General features: G+C 43.7%; 1 protein-coding gene across 2 annotated transcripts in view; it reads left to right on the top strand.

Annotated features, from left to right (window-relative positions):
- MYO1E (myosin IE) overlaps window positions 1–23,243 on the top strand; it is a 196,550-nt gene that overhangs the window by 101,536 nt on the left and 71,771 nt on the right. For both annotated transcript variants that reach the window (XM_004777274.3, XM_045067508.1), the window contains exons 5-6: window positions 15,417–15,504; window positions 19,285–19,374. In XM_004777274.3, the coding sequence (XP_004777331.1) occupies window positions 15,417–15,504; window positions 19,285–19,374 (178 nt within the window). The remainder of the gene's footprint in view (window positions 1–15,416; window positions 15,505–19,284; window positions 19,375–23,243) is intronic.

Below are 23,243 nucleotides of genomic sequence, written 5' to 3'. Positions count from 1 at the left end.
CAGGTTCAAAAACTATGGCCTATTGCATGTTTTTGTGAAAAAAGTCTCTCTGGAACCAAGTGTTAGCCATCTGTGTCCATATTATCTTTGCCTCTGTGCTACACTGTCACAGCTGGGTGGTGAGGGAGACCGTACCTGGGCCTTTATGGGGAAAAGTTTAGCAGCTCCTGCCTGAAGCACAAGTTTCAGTGTAATAATCCCATGTCTGTGACATGCAGCATCTCAAATTTCACAAATTCGTGATGGTTCTTCTTATCCTACCCCCGAACATACTCCTTTACCAACTCTCTCTTTTCCCACCATGGTTGCTAGATGAATGGTTTCAAACTGTTGTCCTTTAATGTTGTCATATAAACCGCTCACTTCTGCCAAAATATCTCAGTGGCTCTCCATTGCCTAGTAGGGTCCAAAGTCCATAGCTCTAGTAGAGACCAAAGTCCCTAACTTGGGACACCTCCCGCTTTATTTTCTACTGTTCTAACCAAATTGCTGGGGGTTTTTTTGTTTGTTTGTTTGTTTGGGTTTTTTTGTTTTTTGTTTTTTGTTTTTTTGCCCTCCAATGGGTCAGGTTCACTTCTGCCTCCAAGTCCTTGCCTGGGTAGTTCTCCCGGCCCCTCCTCACCTCCCCCGGCCTTTCTCACCAACCTCAAGCCAGTAATCTCTCCATTTCCTGAATTTCAGTAGCGCCTCATATAGCTCTCATTTTCACCTACTTAGTATCATGATTATTTAATTTGCATGTGCTTATTTTAAGTAGCTTTTCAATCCTTGATGACTAGAAACTGGTGTTAGGCTTCTGGGTTTCTCCGGTACACACAATAAATGTTTATTTCATGATGCTTTTGAAACCGAAACGCTTGAAAGAAGCTCTAAGTGCTATTTGTGTTTACGTGAGGGGGAGATCACTTTGGACTAGAACAGTCAGCAAAGGTGTCATGGAGATGCTGGGACTTGATTTGAGCCCTCCCCACCAGATGTTTTCAGGAAGAAAACCTGAATGGCTTGAGAGCCTCTGGAACCCACACTGTGTGATGGGGAGAAAGTGAGGAGGGTATCAGTGTGGTTGTTAAAGGTTTCTATTGACACGTTGTCTTCATAAATTACTTGCGGGCCAGTTCTACTTCTGTTTCTGCATCGTAGCCACGTAGCATTTGGGTAGCCCTGCCAGGAGGTAAGTGTGATTGGGTGACAGGTCCCTCCTAGAATGACAGGCTGGGTGATCTGGGGTAAGCCTGTGCAGGGATACAGTGCACAAAAGGCTGGTTGACAAAAGGAAGTCTATGTGTAGAAAAGAGGTGAGATCTTGAGGGCATGCAGGTAGCTGGGGAGGTTATAAGGCCCTGACCTGAGCTGGAAAGGTGAAGAAGAAACTGATGTGTGACATCAGGATGTGTGACATCAGGATGGGCACCGGCATGGGGACTCTGGACAGTGCCAGCAGGTAAACACAACCACTCAAGCTCTGTCAGTGTCATTGACGATGATGAGCCCTGAAGACACAAGTAGACACTGTGAGTCCATTACATGGTAACCCATGTCCACTTAGCTCATCTGTCTTCTGCGCTACAAAATGCAGAATTTGGGTTTGTGTTATAGAACTACATATGTGATGCCTTTGAATCTCCCAGAGACATCATTGCCAATCTGTTTAATAAAATAATTGTGTCAGGGGAACTGGGTGGCTCAGTTGGTTAAGCATCTGCCTTGGGCTCAGGTCTTGATCCCAGGGTCCTGGGATCTAGTTCCGAGTTGGACTCCTTTTCAGTGGGGAGTCTGCTTCTCCCTCCCCCTGCTCATGCATGCTCTCTCTCTTTCTCTTTCTGTCTCTCTCTCTCTCCCTCTCAAATAAATAAAGAAAATCTTTTTAAAAAATAAAATAGTTATGTGGTAAGAGGTAAATCATGTGGTAAAAGGGGAGGGAGAACCAGCAGGTTTTTGTGTATTCTTTACCATCTATATTTCCAGACAAGAGCTCGGCAGTGTTTCTGGGGCCCTTGCCAGGTGACCTCTGTGGGGACCTAAGGGGCTATGAAGAACATGTATGTGGCAGTTGTATTGCTGCTATCAAAAATGAATTCCTGGGGCGCCTGGGTGGCTCAGTGGGTTGGGGCCTCTGCCTTTGGCCAGAGTCCTGGGATCGAGCCCCGCGTCGTGCTCTCTGCTCAGCAGGGAGCCTGCTTCCCCCTCTCTGCCTGCCTCTCTGCCTCCTTGTGATCTCTGCCAGTAAAAAAATAAATAAAATCTTAAAAAAAAAAAAAAAAAAGAATTCCTATCCCTTTCGGCCCGCATCAGCGATTGCCATCTTGGCTTGTTTTAAAACCGTGTTGTCAATTTGAAAGCATTGCATTGGGGGCAGTTCCTAAGTTTATTTTTTGCTTTGAAATATTCTGCTGCATTTGTTTTCCAAAGACGAGGGCATTCTATCCTTAATGTGTCCAACACCAGTTTGTAAAGTCTTGAAAGGTGGCATCCTGAATCCGTGCCAAGTAAATATTGTTTTAGGAATAAATAAAGACCTGAGAGATAGTTTGAAGATATGTCCCTGGCACTGGGTGACTGAATATGTAAACCTTCATAGAGGAAAAGGAGATAGCTGTCACTATTGGGTCTAAGATTTCTGAATTATCTGCTTCAAAAGACATTTTGGATTTGGAATCCCTAAGCTTTGGAGTAGTAAAGGTTAAAGATGAAAAGATTAAAAAAAAAAATCAGAGCCCCTCTAATATTTGGCTTGTGTCCCGTCTCCGTTCTCTGTGTCTGCACCATCTAGTGTCTCATGGATTCTCAAGCTACCTTCCTGTCTTTGATGTATTTCAGGAACCTTTTATTATTAGCATTGGAGCTTCTGTTTCTTTGGTCCACCCGACTTGTTTATCCCAGCAGCCTTAGCCTTTGAGGCTCTCTGTCCCTCTGGCCAGGCTTTGGGAGACCCTGTCAGCTCACACCCAGGGCTGGGGTCTGCGTGAGAACTGCCCTCTGGCTGAGAGCTTTGAAGAGCATGACCTCAAATCTGCCCTGTCCCCCAAGCTCGCAGCAACTCTTACCTTCCAGCTGGTGTGATGGTAGAAATTCCTTTACCACCAAAGAATGTTATTCAGGAAGCCTGACTCACTTGCTAATTAATAATATTATCCCAAATCATAATCATAGCCCCTTTTGGAGTCCTTGCTTTAAGTCTCTACATTTTTCAGTTGTATCATTGACAACCAGGCAGACGAGGTGTTCCTGCCCCACTTCTCACCCCACGCCCCAGCTTTGCACGTCAAGAAATGGAGTCTCAGCGGCAAAGGAACCATGTTAAACATCTCACATTTGCGATGCGGCAAAGCCGCACTCTGAGCCAGGGCTGCCCAACTCCGTTATTATACTCTTTGCACGTCTCCCTGATGCGCTGAGCCAACAGGTGTCAGGTTAGCTGGGTGATCATCTGTTAGCACCCACGGTCACGTGGTGTAGTAGAAAGAAAGACCACGGGGGCTGAGTCACAGGGTGGACTCAGTTCTGTTCTGTGTGACGTCTGTGACTTCAGCAAGCTTCAGTCGTTTCAGCTACAAAACGAGGATTAATGCCTTAAAAGAATAGAGGGAAAGTCAAAAGAAGAAATACACATAATACAGGTTTTCTTTTTTTTTTTTTTAAAGATTTTATTTATTTATTTGACAGACAGAGAGCACAAGTAGGCAGAGAGGCAGGCAGAGAGGGGTGGGTGGGAGGCAGGCTTCCCGCTGAGCAGAGAGCCCCATGCAGGGCTCGATCCCAGGACCCTGAGACCATGACCTGAGCTGAAGGCAGAGGCTTAACCCACTGAGCCACCCAGGCGCCCCTCAATACAGGTTTTCTTAAAAGATTTTATTTTTATTTATAAGAGAGAGAGCGCACGAGTGGAACCGGGCAGGGAGAGGGAGAAGCCGACTCCACAGCTGAGCAGGGATCCTGACTCGGGGCTCGATCCCAAGACCCCAGGATCATGACCTGAGCCGGAGGCAGACACTTAACTGAGTGAGCCACATAGGCTTCCCCGGGGATGTTTCTGAACTGTGAAGGAGTGCTGTAAAGTATCTGCTAATAACACTGAAAAGAATTTCAAAGCTAGTAAGTAAGTAGCTGAGCTGGAGCTCAAATTTGGTCTTCAGACTAAACATTCGAGGCTTTTCCTAGTGCGTCAGCCTGGGTGGAGAAGAGCGCTGCCATGAGACGGTTTTCTTGGCAGACTGTAGACGAACTTTGTGTCTGCTTGACAACACTGATTGGGAGGAAACAAGAGCTCTCTGTCTTGTTCACACTTCCCTTGTTACGTTCAAGATTGAATTTTTATCATTCACTCGGTGGCTTTGGCAGGTCTGTGATTTACACCCTTCGCTATAGCACGAACTTTAGGATTTATTTTTCAGTGTCGGGACGGGCTGTGACTGATCACCCCTTTCTCTGTTCCCCTGGAATCCCCCAGGTGGGCACAGAGCTGCTTCCCCATAGACCTGGTTCTTGCCCAGATCCAGGAGGGCTGCCAGGAAGGGAATGTGTGAATTCAGTCTTTGGAGGAGGCTGTTCCGAACCTTCTCTGGTGTGTTTCTCCATCTTGATCACATGTGATCACAGGGATGCAGGCTATTATTTGTCACTTTGCACAGTCTGTGAGATAATCAATGTTTTTGGCAGAAGCCCTAATTAGGGAGGTGTCTATCTGTAAAGACTCGGGTGTAGTGAAAAGTTTGATGATGCTATGAACTGTGGTATTCATGGAGTGACTTTGCAAAACACTGTTGATTTTAACTGACCGGCTAACCCGTATGAGGATTTTAAATATATGCCTTGATCAGAAGTGGTAGAGCCAGACTCCTTTCCTAGCAATGCCGCTCCCTGGCTGTGTGTCCCTGAGCGAACTGTGTAGCGTTTCTTATCAAAGAACGGGGCAGAGAGCGCCTACCCCACAGGTCGCACTCAGGTCAGATGATTGATGGATGCGAAGCCTATGCAACAGTCCCTGACGTGCCTTAGCTGCTTACTCCCTGTGCAGTGCTGCAGTGATTCCATCTACTAGTTGACTCCTTTCAAATCTTTGGAATTGATATTATTTCTCGTCTTCTGGACTATTTCTCAGACACACATACGTTCATCTTTTGAACTCTGGAATCAGGAAACTGTATTTTTCCACTGTATTTTTTTACCCTTAAGTTATACCTTTTGAACTAAGAGTCAAGTTGAATACTAGTATGTCCTGATATCCAAAAGTAGGGTTTGAGAGAATCCGTCCCAGCAGGAAGATTTCAGAACTTTATTGTCTTCTCAGTCCCCTGCCATGTTGACACAGTCGGCCTCCAGCTCCTTCAGTTCCCAGAACACTATGTTCATCCTTTTTCCTTTCCCTCATGCCTCTACCACCTTTCCAGCTTGTTCTCCTTGGGGAGCTTCTTTCTCAGTGCTCCCGAAATGTCAGTGGTCCCCATTGCTTTTGACATGCTTGGAGCTGCCAGCAACAAAAAATCTAATTCAACCTGGCTGAGAAATTAAGGCAATTTTTTTTTTAAATTTTTTAAATTAACATGTAATGTATTATTAGCTCCAGCAGTACAGGTCTGTGAATCGCCAGGTTTACACACTTCACAGCACTCACCATAGCACATACCCTCCCCAATGTCCATAACCCTCTCCATATCCCCCTCCCCCCAGCAACCCTCAGTTTGTTTTGTGAGATTAAGAGTCTCTTATGGTTTGTCTCCCTCCCGATCCCATCTTGTTTCATTTATTCTTTTCCTACCCCCCCTAACCCCCCCACGTTGCATCTCCACTTCCTCATAACAGGGAGATCATATGATAGTTGTCTTTCTCCGATTGGCTTGTTTCGCTAAGCATGATACCCTCTAGTTCCATCCATGTCGTTGCAAATGGCAAGATTTCATTTCTTTTGATGGCTGCATAGTATTCCATTGTGTATATATACCACATCTTCTTTATCCATTCATCTGTTGATGGACATCTAGGATCTTTCCATAGTTTGGCTACTGTGGACATTGCTTCTATAAACATTTGGGTGCATGTGCCCCTGCATATCACTGTTTGTATCTTTAGGGTAAATACCCAGTAGTGCGATTCCTGGGTCATAGGGTAGCTCTATTTTCAACTTTTTGAGGAACCTCCATGCTGTTTTCCAGAGTGGTTGTACCAGCTTGCATTCCCACCAACAGTGTAGGAGGGTTCCCCTTTCTCCGCATCCTCGCCAACATCTGTCATTTCCTGACTTGTTAATTTTAGCCATTCTGACTGGTGGGAGGTGGTATCTCATTGTGGTTTTGATTTGTATTTCCTTGATGCCGAGTGATGTGGAGCACTTTTTCATGTGTCAGTTGGCCATTTGGATGTCTTTTTGCAGAAATGTCTGTTCATGTCCTCTGCCCATTTCTTGATTGGATTATTTGTTCTTTGGGTGTTGAGTTTGCCAAGCTCTTTTTGGATACTATCCCTTAATCCGATATGTCGTTTGCAAATATCTTCTCCCATTCTGTCAGTTGTACATTAAGGCAATTTATTATCCCACGTAACAGAACATGGAGTGATCGTAGGGACCTCAGGGCTAGTGGCTCGGTGGTCCATTGATGATCAGGGACTTGGTTTCTTTCCACCTCTCTGCGTCACCATCCAGACATCCTAAGATTTGTTCTGGTTCCCCTGGGTAGTTGCAAGTGGCTACCGGGGCAATCAGAGTAACGTCCTTCCTTACATCCTAGAGGGGAGAGGAGCCTCTCCCATGAGTCCTACCTTAATTCTAATGCGACAACTTTGTTCACATGGACTCTTGAGCTGCTGGGAGTGCGGGTCTGGTGCAGATGGGCTCCTCTGAGCATGGGACCAGCCTCTCTATTCCTGGTGTACCAGATAGGATCCCTGAACCAAGTCAGGAAATTGCCAGGGAAGGGGAAGGTGGGGAAAAGAGCTTGAGGAGTGGGAACCACCAGTGGCCACTACAGTCCCCAAGGTCCCAGTGTAGTCAGCACTCAGGCATGCTTCTCTTTGGTAGTCCCACTTCCTCTTGCTCCCATCCTGGTATTCTCATCCAGAACCTTTCCCTGTGCATCAGGCTCCCATTTTCAACTACCTGCTGACAATACCTATTAGCCACTGATCCAGACAGCTTATAAGGGGGAACATATATACATTCACGTGTACACAGGTGACCAGATACTCCATCTACTTCTTCCTTCGCGTCCTCAGATTTGCAACGTTTCCTCTAAACTCTTTAAAATGATTTATTTTGAAATAATTCCAGTTGTACAGAAAAATGGGCAGAATAGTTCAAGCAATTGTCTTCTTCACCTGGTCTTCCCAACTGGTAACATTGGGCCACATTTACGCTCTCTCCCACCCCTTCTTTCAAGCATATGCTCACAGACACAGTTATTGATATTACTGGTGATGTTAATATTTTTCTGAACCTTTTAAGATCAAGCTGCAGATGTGATAACCCGTGACCCCTAAACTCTCCAGTGTGTATTTCCTGAAAACAAGATGTTTTCCTACCTAACCGGTTATAATACTCCAGACCAGGACACTGATCATGGTCCAACCCCACCTAACCCATAGACCCCATTTCCATTTTTTTACCAGTTCTCTCCCAAATATCTCTTTCCATTCTGCTGCAGGATTCTTTCCAGGAATACATGTCTCTTCAGACTCTGTCATTTTGGAATAGTTCCCCAGATTGCACTCAGGGGACACATTGCAAGGTTTACCCAATATGTGTATTTCCTGCTCTTTACAGTTTTAAAGAGTTCAGGCATTACATTCAGTGGGCTGACCTCAGCATGGGTCTGTCTTGTGATTCCTTCTGGCCAGACTCAGGTCATTCCTGCTGAGCAGGACTTCCTTAGAAACAACACTGTGCTCTTGAGCAATTGGTTGGACCCGTATGTGTCTGCTATGTTTCCTCTGATTAAGTTCTCCATATTTTCTTTTAGGATAAGTTAGGGTTTTGTGGGTCTGTTTTGAGATTATGGCAGAATCCTGCCCCTCAGTAAACCGTCGTCCACTGTAGCATCCACTAAGGACTGCAGCCCAGACCTGTCTCCTAAATGATGGTCGCCAAATGGTGGTGCTCTGTTTCCATCATTTCTTCTGTGTTCATTAGTTGGCACTCTATGATAAGAAAGAGTATTCCCTTCTCCCATGTTCTTGATTGATCTTATATTATGGTAGTATGCTCAGACTGTACTCAGTGACCATAATCCAGTACTGTCATGATCTCCATCAGCGGGAGCCCTTTCAAGCTGGCTCTCGTGAGCTGGACATGTCCACATCAGACAGTGTACGTCTCTATTTTGGGACACTACTACGTGTTCTAGGCTCAGCTTGCATTTTCCCTTGGTCCAGCCTTGGAATTGGCTATTTCTCCGAGAAGATTTGGTCTCTTCTGTTTATTTATAATCTGTACATTTACACTATACACACTATACATACACTACACACACACACACACACACACACTTACACACACTTTATGACTTTCTGTGTCACCTTTCTTTCTAATAGTCAAAATGGATGTCTTTAATACCAATCCAACCCCTCAGGGTTCTTTCTTCTTTTCAGATTTGTTAATACTTTCTCTGACAAGGAGAGTGTTGTTTCACATTATTTTCAATTTCCCTATTGCTCAGTCAACTTTATGTGCTCAATCGACTCAGTCCCCCATCGCCAGCCGTCTCTTCCACTCATTACCTCCATGCTCCCCTCAACCTCCCTGTGGCTCTGAGGCCCAGCCCACCATGCCCACTGGCCCCCACCTCTGGGTGGCCCCTCAGATGCCCTTCAGTGCTCTGTAGCCTTAGTCTCTGGGTTCCTCCAACCACATGAAATAACCCCAACCCTGCCTGGGGGTTATATAAACACTGATCTTAGCGATACAGTGTCCACCAGCTCCTGAGGCCCCGAACCAAGATGTTGTTCTTGATTCCTCTTTATCCATCTTCTGTCAAAACCCGTCTCTGGCTAAGTTCTACCGATTTTGCTTCCAAATAAGGCAGGACTTTACCCTCTTACATTTTTGCCACCAGCACTGCCCTCATGGAGGCCTTCCTCCCCCTCCCCTGGATCCTCCACACCCTTCCTTTTTTTTTTTTTTGTTTTTAATAATATTTTATTTATTTATTTGTGAGAGAGAGCAAGAGAGCAAAAGAGTGAGCACAGGCAGGCGGAATGACAGGCAGAGAGGCAGAGGGAGAAGCAGGCTTCCCCACCAAGCAAGGAGCCTGATGTGGGACTCGATCCCAAGACGCTGGAATCATGACCTGAGCCAAAGGCAGCTGCCTAACCAACTGAGCCACCCAGGCGCCCCCTCCACACCCTTTTAACCTGGCCGTGTCCTTCCAGCTTGGCCTCCATGCTCCACACCTGCTTCCCATTGATGACTGCAGTGTTTCCCAGCTATGCAGGGTGTATGTGACATTACAGAACACGCAGAGGATGATCCCATGCTTTTTTTTTTTTTTTTAATTTTTATTCTTCTAAAGATTTTTATTTATGTATTTAATAGAGAGACACAGCGAGAGAGGGAACAAAAGCAGGGGGAGTGGGAGAGAGAGAAGCAGGCTCTCCCAGCTGAGCAGGGAACCCGATTCGGGGCTTGATCCCAGGACCTCGGAATCATGACAAAGGCAGACGCTTAACAACTGAGCCACCCAGGCGCCCCACATGTTTAGTTTTATTTCCGTGCTCCTGCTTCTGTCAGAAAGAAAGAAAAAGAATATCCTCTGAGCTGACCCTCCTTCTCTCCAGTCCATCCTGGCTCCTTTCGCATCGCAATTCACAGGGAAATAACCACTGTCCTGATTTTTAAATATCACCTTCCTTTTTTTTTTTTTTAAAAGATTTTATTTATTTATTTGCAGAGACAGAGGGAGAGAGAGCGAGCGAGCACAGGCAGACAGAGAGGCAGGCAGAGGCAGAGGGAGAAGCAGGCTCCCTGCCGAGCAAGGAGCCCGATGTGGGACTCGATCCCAGGACACTGGGACCATGACCCGAGCCGAAGGCAGCTGCTCCACCAACTGAGCCACCCAGGGGTCCCTCACCTTCCCTTTTCTTGATGGTGTTACATTTGCTTCTATAACCAACCTCTTGATTGTCTTTTTGGGCTGTTGAACATGAGGTAAATGGAATCCTACTATGTGAGTTCCATGTATTCCTCTGCAGCTTGCCTTTTTTTTCCCCACACAACATTAAAGTTCCTGAAATTTCCTGGGAGAGCGAAGCTATGATTCTTTTTTATTCCCCCCTCCTAGAATTCTACTTTTGGATATGTCGCAGTTTATTCTGTGTTGGTAGAAATTTGAATTATTTTCACAAATAACTATTTTATTTTTGTGGTATTTATTTTTAAGGTTGCCATTTTGGGGTACGCCGTCATGGTTTTCTATTTATAGCGGTCATATACATGTTCCATTAAAAAATGAATTTAAGTCAGTTTAGAGAAAAATACTCAGTCAGTAATAGATCCATTGGTCTTTAGAAGAGAGGTAAAGGCAAAATTCATGAATATGATGCAGAAAGGACCAGAGTCTGGTCCGTATAAAATAAGAAATACTGACTGCTGCTGACCAGAACCCTCGGTCCTTCCTCAAAACCGATACCCAAGGCACCGTCATGGACCTTTCATCCCCTCGCAGTCCCTCTCCTTCTCCCTCCAGCCCCCACTCAAGTCCCTTTCACCTGTGGTAGTTCCCTTCAGTTGCACCCAGTGGGGTTTTGTCTCCAGCTGGGACTCACGCTTCTCCCTTCACCCGTGGATCCGACGGCAGATGCCCCCCCCCCCCACTGTCTAAAGTGACTCGTCTTGTTGAGACTTGAAATACTTGTGACTTCCTTTAAGAATCTTTTCTTAACATGCATTCCAGTCAGGGGTACCTGCCTGCCCCCGGGTGTCTATGAAACCGTAGCCCCATCTACACGGTTTCCCCGCAGCCTGTGTGCTCTCCCCTTCCCCAGCAGGCAGTGAGCTCCTTCGGGGCCGGAGCCCCCTCTCTTTTCCCCCTCCAGCCCAGAGCTTGGCCCCTGGAGGGGTGACAGTACATGTAGGGTAAACAAAAGCACTTCCCATTTCTGTTTTAAGTGTTTCTCTTTTGTAAAGTGCAAACAAATCTGAAATCGGTAAAGCAACGTTTCAATGACATTAACTTGATCAGTTACCAGGGAACAGTGTAGTTCGTGCGGTAAGAACTGTTAGAGAGGGGCGCCTGGGTCACTCAGTCAGGGCCTCTGACTCTTGGTTTCAGTTCAGGTTATGATCTCAGGGTCCCAGGATCCAGCCCCGCATGGGGCTCCACGTTCAGCACAGAGTCTACTTGAGTTTCTCTCCCTCTGCCCCTCCCCTGGCTCGTGCTTACACACATGTGCACTCTCTTTTTCTCAAATAAATAAATAAATCTTAAAAAAAAAAAAAAGACCCATTACAGATTATTTTGAGACTAGGAAGGGGGAGATGGGAGTAGACTGATGAAACTTCGAGCAGTAGAAAAGATAGACTCTCCTTACTCTATGGGAAATCTGCTGAAAAATACAACAGAAATGTTTTTATATTTGTTAGAGTAAGTTGAAGTGAATTGAAAACACTATTGATTTCTAAGTGAGGTATAACTTTCAGACTCACAAAAGCAATTATGGTCCTGGAATCCAATTGTTAATATACCATTGTAAATAGCTTTTCCCCCCAGAACATTCTTTCCATTTCTTTGAAATTTTAGCATATGTTTCCATTTCTATGGCTAACACACACAGAACATTATTTCCTATTTGAATTGATATTTCCTATGAAGTCTGTCTTGACTTTGTTTTAAATTTGCTTGGCTGGTTCCCAGCCAGTTATATAAGAACTGCGGAGTTAGTTAAAAAATCTTATTTCTAGGTCCTGTCCTTGGAGACTGGGATTGGAGGCAGGTCAGCAGAGGAGCCCCAACATGAGCATTTTAAAAGTACTTTGAGGGTTCTGGTACACTGCTAGATTTAGGGACCCCTGCGTCATTTTTCTGATATAAAGCACATATACTTGCAGCATATTTTTTTGTCCACGTTAGAAGTTAAGTGAAGGCAATTGAATTAAGAAAGACTGCCTGTAACCATGAGCAAAGCAAATTCCCTAACTGCAGTGAGATGCAAAGCAAATAATTTTAGGCACGCTGTATAATGTCTGATGCCTTACATTCTTCTAACTTGCGTTTTAGTCCAGAGGAAGAAATAATATTTTTCCAGCCCCAAAGGGCCAGTGTAGTTATGGTTGTATATACTGTAAGCTTCAAATAATTATGTAACATTCTATTATTGTACCATATTCTCAGCAAATTATCAACCTCTGATCAATAGAACTTTGTTTTAAAGTGTTTGTAAATGGAAACCAAGAAATGAAATTTCCAGTCAATGTTCAGCCAGAACTAATTATTTTAAAGCTTCTGAAAAATATCACAATTACTAGAATGTCAGTGTTCTATTATTGGACTTGGCATACTTATTTTAATACCTGAAATGAATTATGTTTCATTATTCTTCTGTTCTTTTGCTTCCAACCGAAGAAATAAAATAGTTCATGTCTGATCACACTATTAACCAAAGATACAATGGGGGAATCACTATACTTTTATTTCATAATTCTAATAGGATTTGTTGCTTTTCCTTTTCTCTCTCTTTCTTAAACACACACACACACACACACACACACACAGCTTGCTTCAAGGAATTCTGAACATGAAAATATATTTACTCATCCTGATAAAGGAAGCTGAAGAATAGAGAAATTGATCAGTGTTGATTATCACTGAGATGTGTGGTTCCACTTTTAATAGAAATGCTATCTTTAAAAATCTGAAATGTATGGGGCGCCTGGATGGCTCAGTGGGTTAAAGCCTCTGCCTTCAGCTTAGGACAGGATCCCAGGGTCCTGGGATCAAGCCCCGCATCAGGCTCTCTGCTCAGCGGGAAGCCTCTCCTCTCTGCCTGCCTCTCTGCCTAATTGGGATCTCTGTCAAATAATGGGTAAAATCTTAAAAATAAAAAAGATTCTGAAATGTGTAAGTAATTACCTATCAAAAATTTAAGCAATTAAGAGGAATCACATCCAAAGAAAAAGGAATCATCTATATGTATATCAGCCCTTCAATAAGTCAGAAATATTTCGTTTTTTTGGAAAGATTTATTTATTTATTTATGAGAGAGAGAGAGAGAGAAAACGAGCACACAAGCACAGGTGGAGGGGCAGAGGGAGAGACTGCACTTAAGCAGACTCCACTATGAGCGTAGAGTCCAATGTGGGGCTCACTATCATGACCCCAACATCATGACCTTCACCAAAATCAAGAATCGGACACTCAACCTGCTGAGCCACCCAGGTGCCGCAAGTCAGAAACATTTCTTTTTCTTGGGATGCCTGGGTGGCACAGTCATTAATCATCTGCCTTTGGCCTTGGGTCATGATCTCAGGGTCCTGTGATCGAGGCCTGCATGGGGCTTTCTGCTCAGTGGGGAGTTGTTTTGTGTTTTGTGATCACATTATAGATACATTGTCTTCTGCTTATGTTGCCATTAGCCTCAGCTGCAGTCTTTTGTATGTTGCCACGTGATTTTTTAGTTATTATAAATGCCTGTGTGATTATTAGATTGGGTGGTTGTACCTTTGCACTTTGGGACTTTCAGTATTCTTGACTATGCACATTATTTATAACATTACAAAATGGAGTTTCATTTGTCAGCAAAACCTATGCTTCAAGTGAACAAGAGCGCATGTTTTGACCCTGGATCTTGCATATAAAATCATTTAATTACATGGACCGTTTAACAGATCATTTCCTCATAGACCTGAAATATTTGCTATACCTACTTGTGCCTGGGAGTAAGCATGTCCCCTACAAACAGGGTGCCCTTTCCTCCCAGACTTGCTGGTTTTCTTCTTGCCACCACGTCTTAGGGAATTTCAGTTTGGTTTCCCTATTCACGTGACCTGCAAGCTGGGAACTCTGAGTGCTGGGATGGTGAATGAGTCACACTGATGGATTCAGAGCCCCTCAAAGAGGATTTTTCCCTTATTATCCCCTCTAATCGCTCTAATTATACGTGTATTACATCAAGGAAATTCACCAAGTTCTGAGTTTTGCTCTGATGGCTACCTTCATCTTTTTGTTTATTTTCTTTCAAAATATCAAATGATTTCCAAATTTATTTCGGTGTCCTTTTGAAGCTAGGAGTCACCTGGCTTGGTTGTACCCTAAGCAGACGTTTCCTCTTGTCTTGAGTAACCAAGCCATTGATAACACAAAGGAAACCAATAGAGAGATGAGAAATCGGACTGACTTAAGCGCATTGTGAGCTGAGGTCATCATCAGTTGGAGGGGATTTTGAAGGAAGAATGGGTATTTTGAAGAGCAGACTATACACTGTTAACAAAAGGGTTTCCCCATGCAGTGAGGCCACCAAACGGAAGGTAGTCTTTGTTATGCAGGATGTGATAAATATTGCCTCATCATTTAATTTTAGAACTTCTAAAATAAAGTTGCTTACACCACTTCAGGGCACACAGTTTGAAACCTGAGAGAGCCTACGGTTTCTTTTTATTCATTTATTTATTTATTTATTTTTAAAGATTTTATTTATTTATTTGACAGAGAGAGAGAGAGATCACAAGTAGGCAGAGTCAGGTACAGAGAGGGGGGGGGGGGAGCAGGCTCCCCACTGAGCAGAGAGCCCGATGCGAGGCTCGATCCTAGGACCCTGAGATCATGACCTGGGCCGAAGGCCGCGGCTTAATCCACTGAGCCACCCAGGCACCCTATTTATTTTTTTTTTAATTATAGAAGTAGTACATGCGTTACTAAAAGCTTGGGAAATCAAATGAACTGAAAGGAGTCTTCCGTGGTATCTTTCACTTTACCAGAACCTCTGCAAATATTTTGTGGTAGTTCTAGTCTTCCCCCACCCCCCAATGTTTTTTTTTTTTCTTTACATTTTGCAACCATGTTTTCATATAGAACTTTATCTGATTTATTTCACTCAACATGACTTCCTATGCTTTTTTTCCCCCTAAGTTTGCAATCTTCCTGTCAGTTGTAATTTCCGTCTACTATTCCATCTTTCCAATATCCCGTAATCTTCCTAATCATGTTCTCCATTATTGGGCATTTAGAATGCCTCATTGTCTATTCTGACATGATCGTTTTCAAGACCTTGGTCCACAAGGTGGTTGGTGTTTCTCATACAAGTCAGGGAGCTGACGTCATCCTGGCACAAATTTGCCTTTCTCAACCAGCACTGTGCATTTATTACTGAATACCTTGATGCTTGATTTCTTTTCTTGGTTTTCGTTTGTTTGTTTGGTTGGTTGGTTGGTTGGTTGGGGAGAGGGAATGGGCTGTGATCTGCTTAATGGGTGGGTAATTATGTCTTTCTTTTCTCAGTGGAGAAAGTGGTGCTGGAAAGACAGTGGCTGCCAAGTACATCATGAGTTACATCTCTAGAGTATCTGGAGGAGGTCCCAAAGTCCAGGTGAGTTAGCGACATGGCCCATTTTGAGGCCCCATCTTTTGTGAGATGTAAAAGTCTCTGTTTGCCATTTTAAAAAAATATTTTTTTTCCCACAGAAAAGACATATAACCAATCAACTTCTGTAACTAAGAAGCTTGAAATCTGTAAAGAAATAGCTTGGGTTGGAGATACCCCATATAGAATGAGCTCTTACAAATCAATAAAAAAAGGTCAAAAATCCCAAAAGGGAATAAATGAAGGGACAATGCATAAAACATGAAAGCATGCTCACCTTCATGGCAATAAGGGTGGTGCAGATTAAAACCTCACCAAAGAACTATTTCTTAACTGTCAGAATGGCAAAAATTTTGTAGTGTTTTAAACACCTTGTTGGTAAAAATATAAGAACATAGTTCCTCTCGTACATTATGGGGAGGAGCATGAACTAGTATACTTTTATGGAGGGCGTTTCAGCAAAATCTATCAACTTTATGTGTATGCAGTCGTTGATTCATCAATTCTGCTTAAGAGAATGTATCCTTTAGATGTTCTGAAATGAATGCAAAATGATACAGTTATTTGATACAGTTGTTTTTAGTAGTGTAAAAGATTGGAAACAATTTGAAGGTTCATCAGTCAGAGACTGGTGAAATAATTTATGGTTCATGATAGAGTAGAATATTAGCCATAAAAAATGAAGCTTCACGTACTGATAGGTCATGATCTCTAAGATAACAAAAAGCAAGGTTCACAACATTTTGTATAATGTGTTGCCATCTGAGGAGCATAAGAGAACATATTTTCCTCTTTGTTTGGATAGGTAGAACATACCTCTGAAAGGACAGATAAGAAACTGATAATGGGGGTGCCTGGGTGGCTCAGTGGGTTAAGCCGCTGCCTTCGGCTCAGGTCATGATCTCAGGCTCCTGGGATCGAGTCCCACATCGGGCTCTCTGCTCAGCAGGGAGCCTGCTTCCTCCTCTCTCTCTCTGCCTACTTGTAATCTCTCTCTGTCAAATAAATAAATAAAATCTTAAAAAAAAAAAAAAAAAAAAAGAAACTGATAATGGGTTCTTCATGGAGGGAAACTGGGAGACCGAGGGAAGGGCACACTCTGCCCTATATCCTTTTGAATCTTTTAAATTTCGAACATGTGACTACATTTCCAAAAAATCTTAAAATAGAGTGAGGGAGGGCTTGGGGGAAAGAAAGGAAGTAGGAAAAGTTACAGGGTAACATTAGGAAGGCAGGAAGATCCAGAAGAATGAGGAAACAGGGGAGGTGAAAAAGGAGAGGAGTACAATATGGGCCAAGAGGCAGCTCGTTTGAGCGTGCAGTATGGAGCACGGAAGATACAGCGTCATCTGTCTTTCGTTTGACCCATCGTGCTAGCGGCATTGGCATCAGCAGGAATGAGTGCGGCCCCCTCCCCAAAGAGCAGGGGAGGATGGCGGAGGTGGGCTAGGGTCCACAGAGGGCTCCCAAATGCATAGGCCCCATCACTGGCCCAGACCACTGGGAACAGTTTCTTACTGGTACTCACGCTCCCAGGTGGATTTCCCCATAAAAATTAATGTTTTAATCTGAGTCATTGAAGAAGTGCAGTCATCTGTAGGCTCTAAAAAGATACATCAAAATTCTCTTCACTGTGGTTCTGTCTGCTGTTTAAATGGTTCTCCGTCACGCTGTATCCTGTTGGGTCAGAAGGCTTCAGGCAGCATCCAGAATTCCTCTCACATACTAAAAGGCCTTAGAGTGGCCTCATTCACTCAATGAAAGGAAGATTTAGGGAAGCACTGCCCAGGGGAAAGATGGCGCAAGTTACATAATTTAGAATTTTCAAGTGGCTACATTTTTAAAAAGTAAGAAGCAGCATGTGAAATTAATTTTAAAAATATATTGTATTTAACTCAGCATATCCCAAACATGATCGTTGCAGCATATAATCAGTATCAAGAATCTAATGAGATACTCTACATTCTTTTTGATATTAAATCATTGCAATCCGGCATGTAATCTATACTTAACAGTACCTCTCATTTGTGATTAGCCTTCTTGTAACTCAAGGCAACATGTGGCTCGTGGCTTCAGTGTTGGACAGTGAATGTGACACAAGCACGTAGGTTGGTGTGGTGCCACTTGATTGTCTCCATTCCCATGATCACACCCTGTCCCTAGAAGGTTCGCATGAAGACCAACTCAGGATGTTCTTTTATGGCTGGGCTGTACCTTTATTTTTGTTCTTGGCCTTTTCCCCAAATACTGACCGCATGCCACACAATTCTGTTGGACATCTTGATAGTTGATGGATGGATGATGGATGGATGCAGAAGGATTCTCAGCTTAAAAGTCAATAATTTAAAAAGGGAAGAGACAAGGAAGAGCCTTTCTTTGGTTCTAGCCCTATTAGAAGCCGAGTGTTGATAAAGGGTATCCAGTAACAGATATCAAGGATTGATGAAGAGCCACAAAGTCATAATTAATTTTACAAAGAAAGCATTGTTTGTATAAATCCATGAGTTTTTAAAAGAGAGTAGGCAGCTTGGAAGATGTTTCTAAGCTTTGAACTTGACCCCATGGAGGGACCACCCAGAATTTGCCTTTGGTGCCATGGCTAACCACATATCCCAGTTAGTGAAATTCCCATTCTTATTCCTCTTCTGAATGTTCAGGAGGTTGCTGAAGGAACCACTTTAGCTGTTACATAGTTAACTAGTCGTTAGTGCCTTAATCTAGTCCTGTTTGCCACAGACCACGACCCAGTGGCCAGACTGCAGACGTTTATTGTTGACTTTTCTCTTCCTGTTTTCCTATGAGGACAATGATACAGAGCAGAGCTCTTGGCTTGAAATTAGTCGGTAGCTAAAGAGCATAAACGAAAGACTTGTTATTTCTGGAACATGTTTAACCATAGCATGTGAATAATTAGAACTACAAGGAATGACTCACTTGTTGAAAGACCTCTCCAACATCAACTCCTATCTGTTGAGCTGTCTTACCCATAGAGTGTTTTGCACACTTTTCAGTCTGGCACAGAAGTGGGGTGTTTGAAAACCAAATCCTTCCTCTTCAGCGGGCCAGGAGTTGTTCCATATCATCCGATGTTGGCCCTTGCTGCTTCAAACGTGGCTCCACTCTGGCAAGACCAGTAGTACCAGGGAGCTGGTTAGGAATACGGACTCTCGGGCCCTGCCCCAGACCTACTGAGTCTGCGTCTACATTTAAACAAGATCCCTTGGTGATTCATGAACATGAGAGCTTGGGAAGTACAGGCCTGTGTGCCCACAACCTTGTCTGGGAAGAGACACTATTCCATTTCCTCTTGGCTACCTCTCCCTGGCCATGAAGAGGGAGGGGGTAGGGATGCGATAGGCAGGTGGAGAATTTGGGTGGAAAAGGGGTAGGTAGTAAAGACTGACCAGCGTGGCAGCGAGATGCCCCTTCCTACTTTACTCGCCTTCCCGCTGTGACTCTCAGCCTGCCTGTGAGGACAAGGTCAAGCCCCACCATCCAATTTGGAAACCCAGTCCTGGGATATCTGTGGATCCCGTTTTCCTGGTGGTGGTGCCCTGGCTCCAAGGAATCAGGCATCAAGTCAAGGGAGTTGGAAGACAAAAGCACACAAGCAAGTTTAGGTCTGTTGAGAGGAAAATGTTAATCTTCCAGAAACCCCAGGACCGTGTAGATTTGAGACATCATCTGAACGGCCTTCAGAAGCCGAATGCTTAGGGAAAAGTGTGGTTTCTTGCTGCCTGGTTGGTGCTTATACCTTCCTGACCTCTGGCCTGTCTTCCATGACAGCACGTCAAGGACATTATCCTGCAGTCCAACCCGCTCCTGGAGGCCTTCGGGAATGCCAAGACTGTCCGGAACAATAACTCCAGCCGATTTGTAAGTCTCTTCCCTGTTTCGGAAAATGTCGCCTGATTGATGGATGTTGTTGATATTCCTGCTTCAAGGCTGGTATCCCCAAGGAAATGGGAGCTTTTCACATTATCATCAGCTTTTCAATCTCTCCCTCATTTCCTATAGCGTTGTGCTGTCAGGCATCCATTTGCCCTTTAACTGAAGTTATTTTTGAGCCTCGGGTTAGAAGATAATTTTTGAAAACGGTTTTCAACTTGATTTGCCTGACTAGGGAAAATAAAAATTGATAAAAGTGTCAGCGTTGGTCCTGGAGGGGTTTGCTTTGTGCCTTGGCGAAAACACCTCCTTTCCCAGACAAATAAATGAGTCGGTTAGATTCGCAGGTCTTCTTGTCTTGCTTTTGCTTCCTGGAACCTGGGCATTGGACGTGGAAGGGACCAGACCCTTCAGTCTTGTACCTTGGATAGAACCTTCCTCCTCTCTGTCTGCCAGAGTGAGCCAGTTTTCTACCCACCCCAAAGAGCTCTGTGTATTTGTTTTAGATATGTTCATGTAACATAATCACGTCCAAAAGCAGCTTGGCTTGGCCTGTCCGATGGTCTCCCAACCTCCACTTAACCCAAGGCAATGGAAGTGTCAGCCAGATGCGTGGTCATGAATGCCCGTTTAGACATTTTCTGCCTGAGTGTCTCCTCAGGGGGTGAGTTGGAAAGCTGGCGAGGAAGCATATGAATATATTCCCCTTGACAAAAAGCCACATTTACAAAGAAATGAGTATTGGGCCCGTGGCTTTGATTTATGTAGATTTCATATCTTATCTCAACCATAGATTCTGTCTGGCGGTAAACCGTTCAAGGAGCCATCTGTGAGGCTGATTCCAGACCATTTAAAAATAAATACTGGGAATTTTGGAGAAGCATCATTTCTTTTTCACCCTTCTATTTTGGAAGGAGGGTTCTATTTCCAAGAGAATTCTTACTAAGGTCTCGTGTGGTGATTGTTAGATTCCCTGGTGAGTTATATCTGTGCTTACTGCCCTCCGTTTCCTTGCTGTTCAATACTATTCACACTACTCACTCATTCGTTCACCACTCATATTTTTCTGCTCAATGCCCGGGTTGTGTTATCCTGAAGAAGTTGCTAGGTAATGAAATACAAAAGAAGATGTGAATGAATTTTCCACTTGACCTTTCTTTCCTAATTGTCTGTCTCGGTCTGCTCTGTAAAAATGCACTTGACCAAATTCAACTCTCTAGCTACCCACCCCTCCCTTTTGCCTTCTTTAGAGAGCAAAATTAAATCAGTATTTTGATGTCTCCAATACAAATTATTCTTTATCCTTGGACAAGGAGGATACATCGGTCATTTTTTTATAAAACAAACCAAAAAATACCCAGCATTTACAGTTTTTCCAATTATAAAATTTCATGTAACCCTGATGAAAAGATGAGAAAGAGTGTGAACATGCGCACACACACTCACGTGCACACACACATGCACGCGCGTGCACACACACACACACACACACACACACACAAGGTAATGTCTGATGGGGCATCCAAAGATGTTTCCATTAATAATGAGAGAAATGTAAATTAAAGCCATATATCATTTTCTGTCTCTCAGATGAGCAAACATTAAGGAGTTTGATAATACCAGAGAAGAAACACTATTGGTTGAAGCCTGACACATTCCCCCAGGAGAGCAATTTGGTGATTTTTATCAACATTTAAAATGTTCAGGGGCACCTGGTGACTCAGTCAGTTAAGCACCTGACTCCCGATCGTGGCTCAGGCCGTGATCTCAGGGTTGTGAGTTCAAGCCTTGTGAACTGTGAACTGTGGCTCCACACCCAGGTGCCCACTTTAAAAAAAAATTTGTTTTTAATGTTCATTTTCGTTGACCCAGGAATAGGTACTATATCTAAGTTCCCTGTTAATAATGATTTGTTTTGCCTGACGACTCACAGACCTATACCCCTGAGGCAAATAATACATTATATGTTACTAAAAATAATTAATAAATAAATTTAAAAAATAATAATGACTTGTTTTAAAAGAGATCCATGGTTAAATTTCAAGAAACAACAAGTTATAAAACAATATCATATTTGTAATTTGGTCTCATTTTTATTTTAAAAGGCGCATTATATAAAAGGTAACTAGGTTGTCTATAAATCAAGGTTTGAATACACTGTTAACAAGTGATTGTTTAGTGGGAGGCAGTAGAAGGGATGTCAGGGTGGGAATATAGGTAATTTCTCTTTTTAAAATGGACATGCAGGGGCGCCTGGCTGGCTTGGTCTATAGAGCATGCAGCTGTTGATCTTGGGGTTAAGAGTTCAAGCCCCACTCTGGGTGTAGTGATTACATAACAATAAAATCTTTAGGGCACCTGGGTGGCTCAGTTGGTTAAGCAGTTGCCTTCATCCCGGGTCATGATTCCCAGAGTTCTGAGATCGAGTCCCGCTTCGGGCTCCCTGCTCAGTGGAGAGCCTGCTTCTCCTCTCTCTCTCTCTTTGCCTGCTACTCCCCCTGCTTGTGCTCTCTCTTTCTCTCTGTCAAATAAATAAAATCTTTTTAAAAAATTAAATAAAATAAAATCTCTTAAAAAATGGACATGCTGTATGAATCATAAAAACTCACATAAAAAAAAACTCACATAGCTCCACTTAAACAAATCTTATCCAGTTTTAAGAAATACGTGGTGAAATATTTCAAACACTATTTAAAAATAATACAGTGAACACCAGTGCACTCAGTACCTAGCTTGAGAAATAAAACATTATCAAGAATCAACGTTTCTTTCCATTTAATTATGAAAACGAAAAATCCCTTCTTTTTTTTTTTTTAGATTTTATTTATTTACCTGACAGAGAGAGATTACAAGTAGGCAGAGAGAGAGGAGGAAGCAGGCTCCCCGCCAAGCAGAGAGCCCGATGCAGGGCCCAACCCCAGGACCTCAGGATCTCGACCCTAGCCGAAGGCAGAGGCTTTAACCCACTGAGCCACCCAGGTGCCCCAAAACATCCTTTCTTTACACAAGTTTCTCTTTTCCCCCAGGGTGCTCTGCAACAGAACTAAACTTTTGGTCTCCTATTAAGGGTTTTAACTCTTCTATAATAAACTTGAACTGTATATTAGCATTTCTATTTATTGGAACAGTGGTTCTCCACCTTAGCCACATATAAAAATCACTCAAGCTCTTTAAAACTGCTCAGGTTTGGGTACCAGTCCCTAGAGTTGGATTTACTTCTCTGAGGTGCCTGGGTGGCTCAGTCACTTAAGCATCTGCCTCCAGCTCAGGTCATGATCCCAGGGTCCTGGGATCGAGCCCTGTATCATGCTCCCTGCTCCGCGGGAAGCCTGCTTCTTCCTCTCCCTCTGCTGCTCTCTCTGTTCCTGCTTTCTCTGTCTCTCAAATAAATAAATAAATAAATTTTTTTTTTAAAAGGAGAGGGTGCACCCCAGGCCTTTGCAACAGGACAACCAAAGTTTTCAGCCACTTCTGGAAGTGCTTGAGAGTTTGCCATTTCCTGCATCTGCCCTTCCTGGATTTGATGTCCTGTTTGGTTTCACTCCCGCCCCTACATTGGTGGGGAATGGTTAGGGGGTACATATGGACAGACACTGATCTATTCCCTCCAAAATGTGCCAAAAGGAAAAGATGGTGAAGGAATAGTCATCAGAACCGGAGGCATGGGGAATCTTGTGCAGCCATCGCTTCTCAGGAAGCACTGATTTGGGATGGCAGTCATTAGTGGTTCTTCTCTCCGTCTGGTGCTTCTGGTATTTCTTTTGGGATTTATTTGGAGGAATTGGGGAGGAGTCATCAGAATAAGATGCACAGACAATTAGAGGGTGGCCTTCTTTGTAGCCTTTCTGATACCTGGA

This window comes from Mustela putorius, unplaced genomic scaffold, assembly GCF_011764305.1.
Source record: "Mustela putorius furo isolate JIRA1106 unplaced genomic scaffold, ASM1176430v1.1 tig00003896_pilon_pilon_pilon, whole genome shotgun sequence".
In the NCBI taxonomy this organism is placed as follows: Eukaryota; Metazoa; Chordata; class Mammalia; order Carnivora; family Mustelidae; genus Mustela; species Mustela putorius.
The sequence above is the reverse complement of the archived record's forward strand: the minus strand, read 5'-3'. Positions and strand labels throughout refer to the sequence as shown.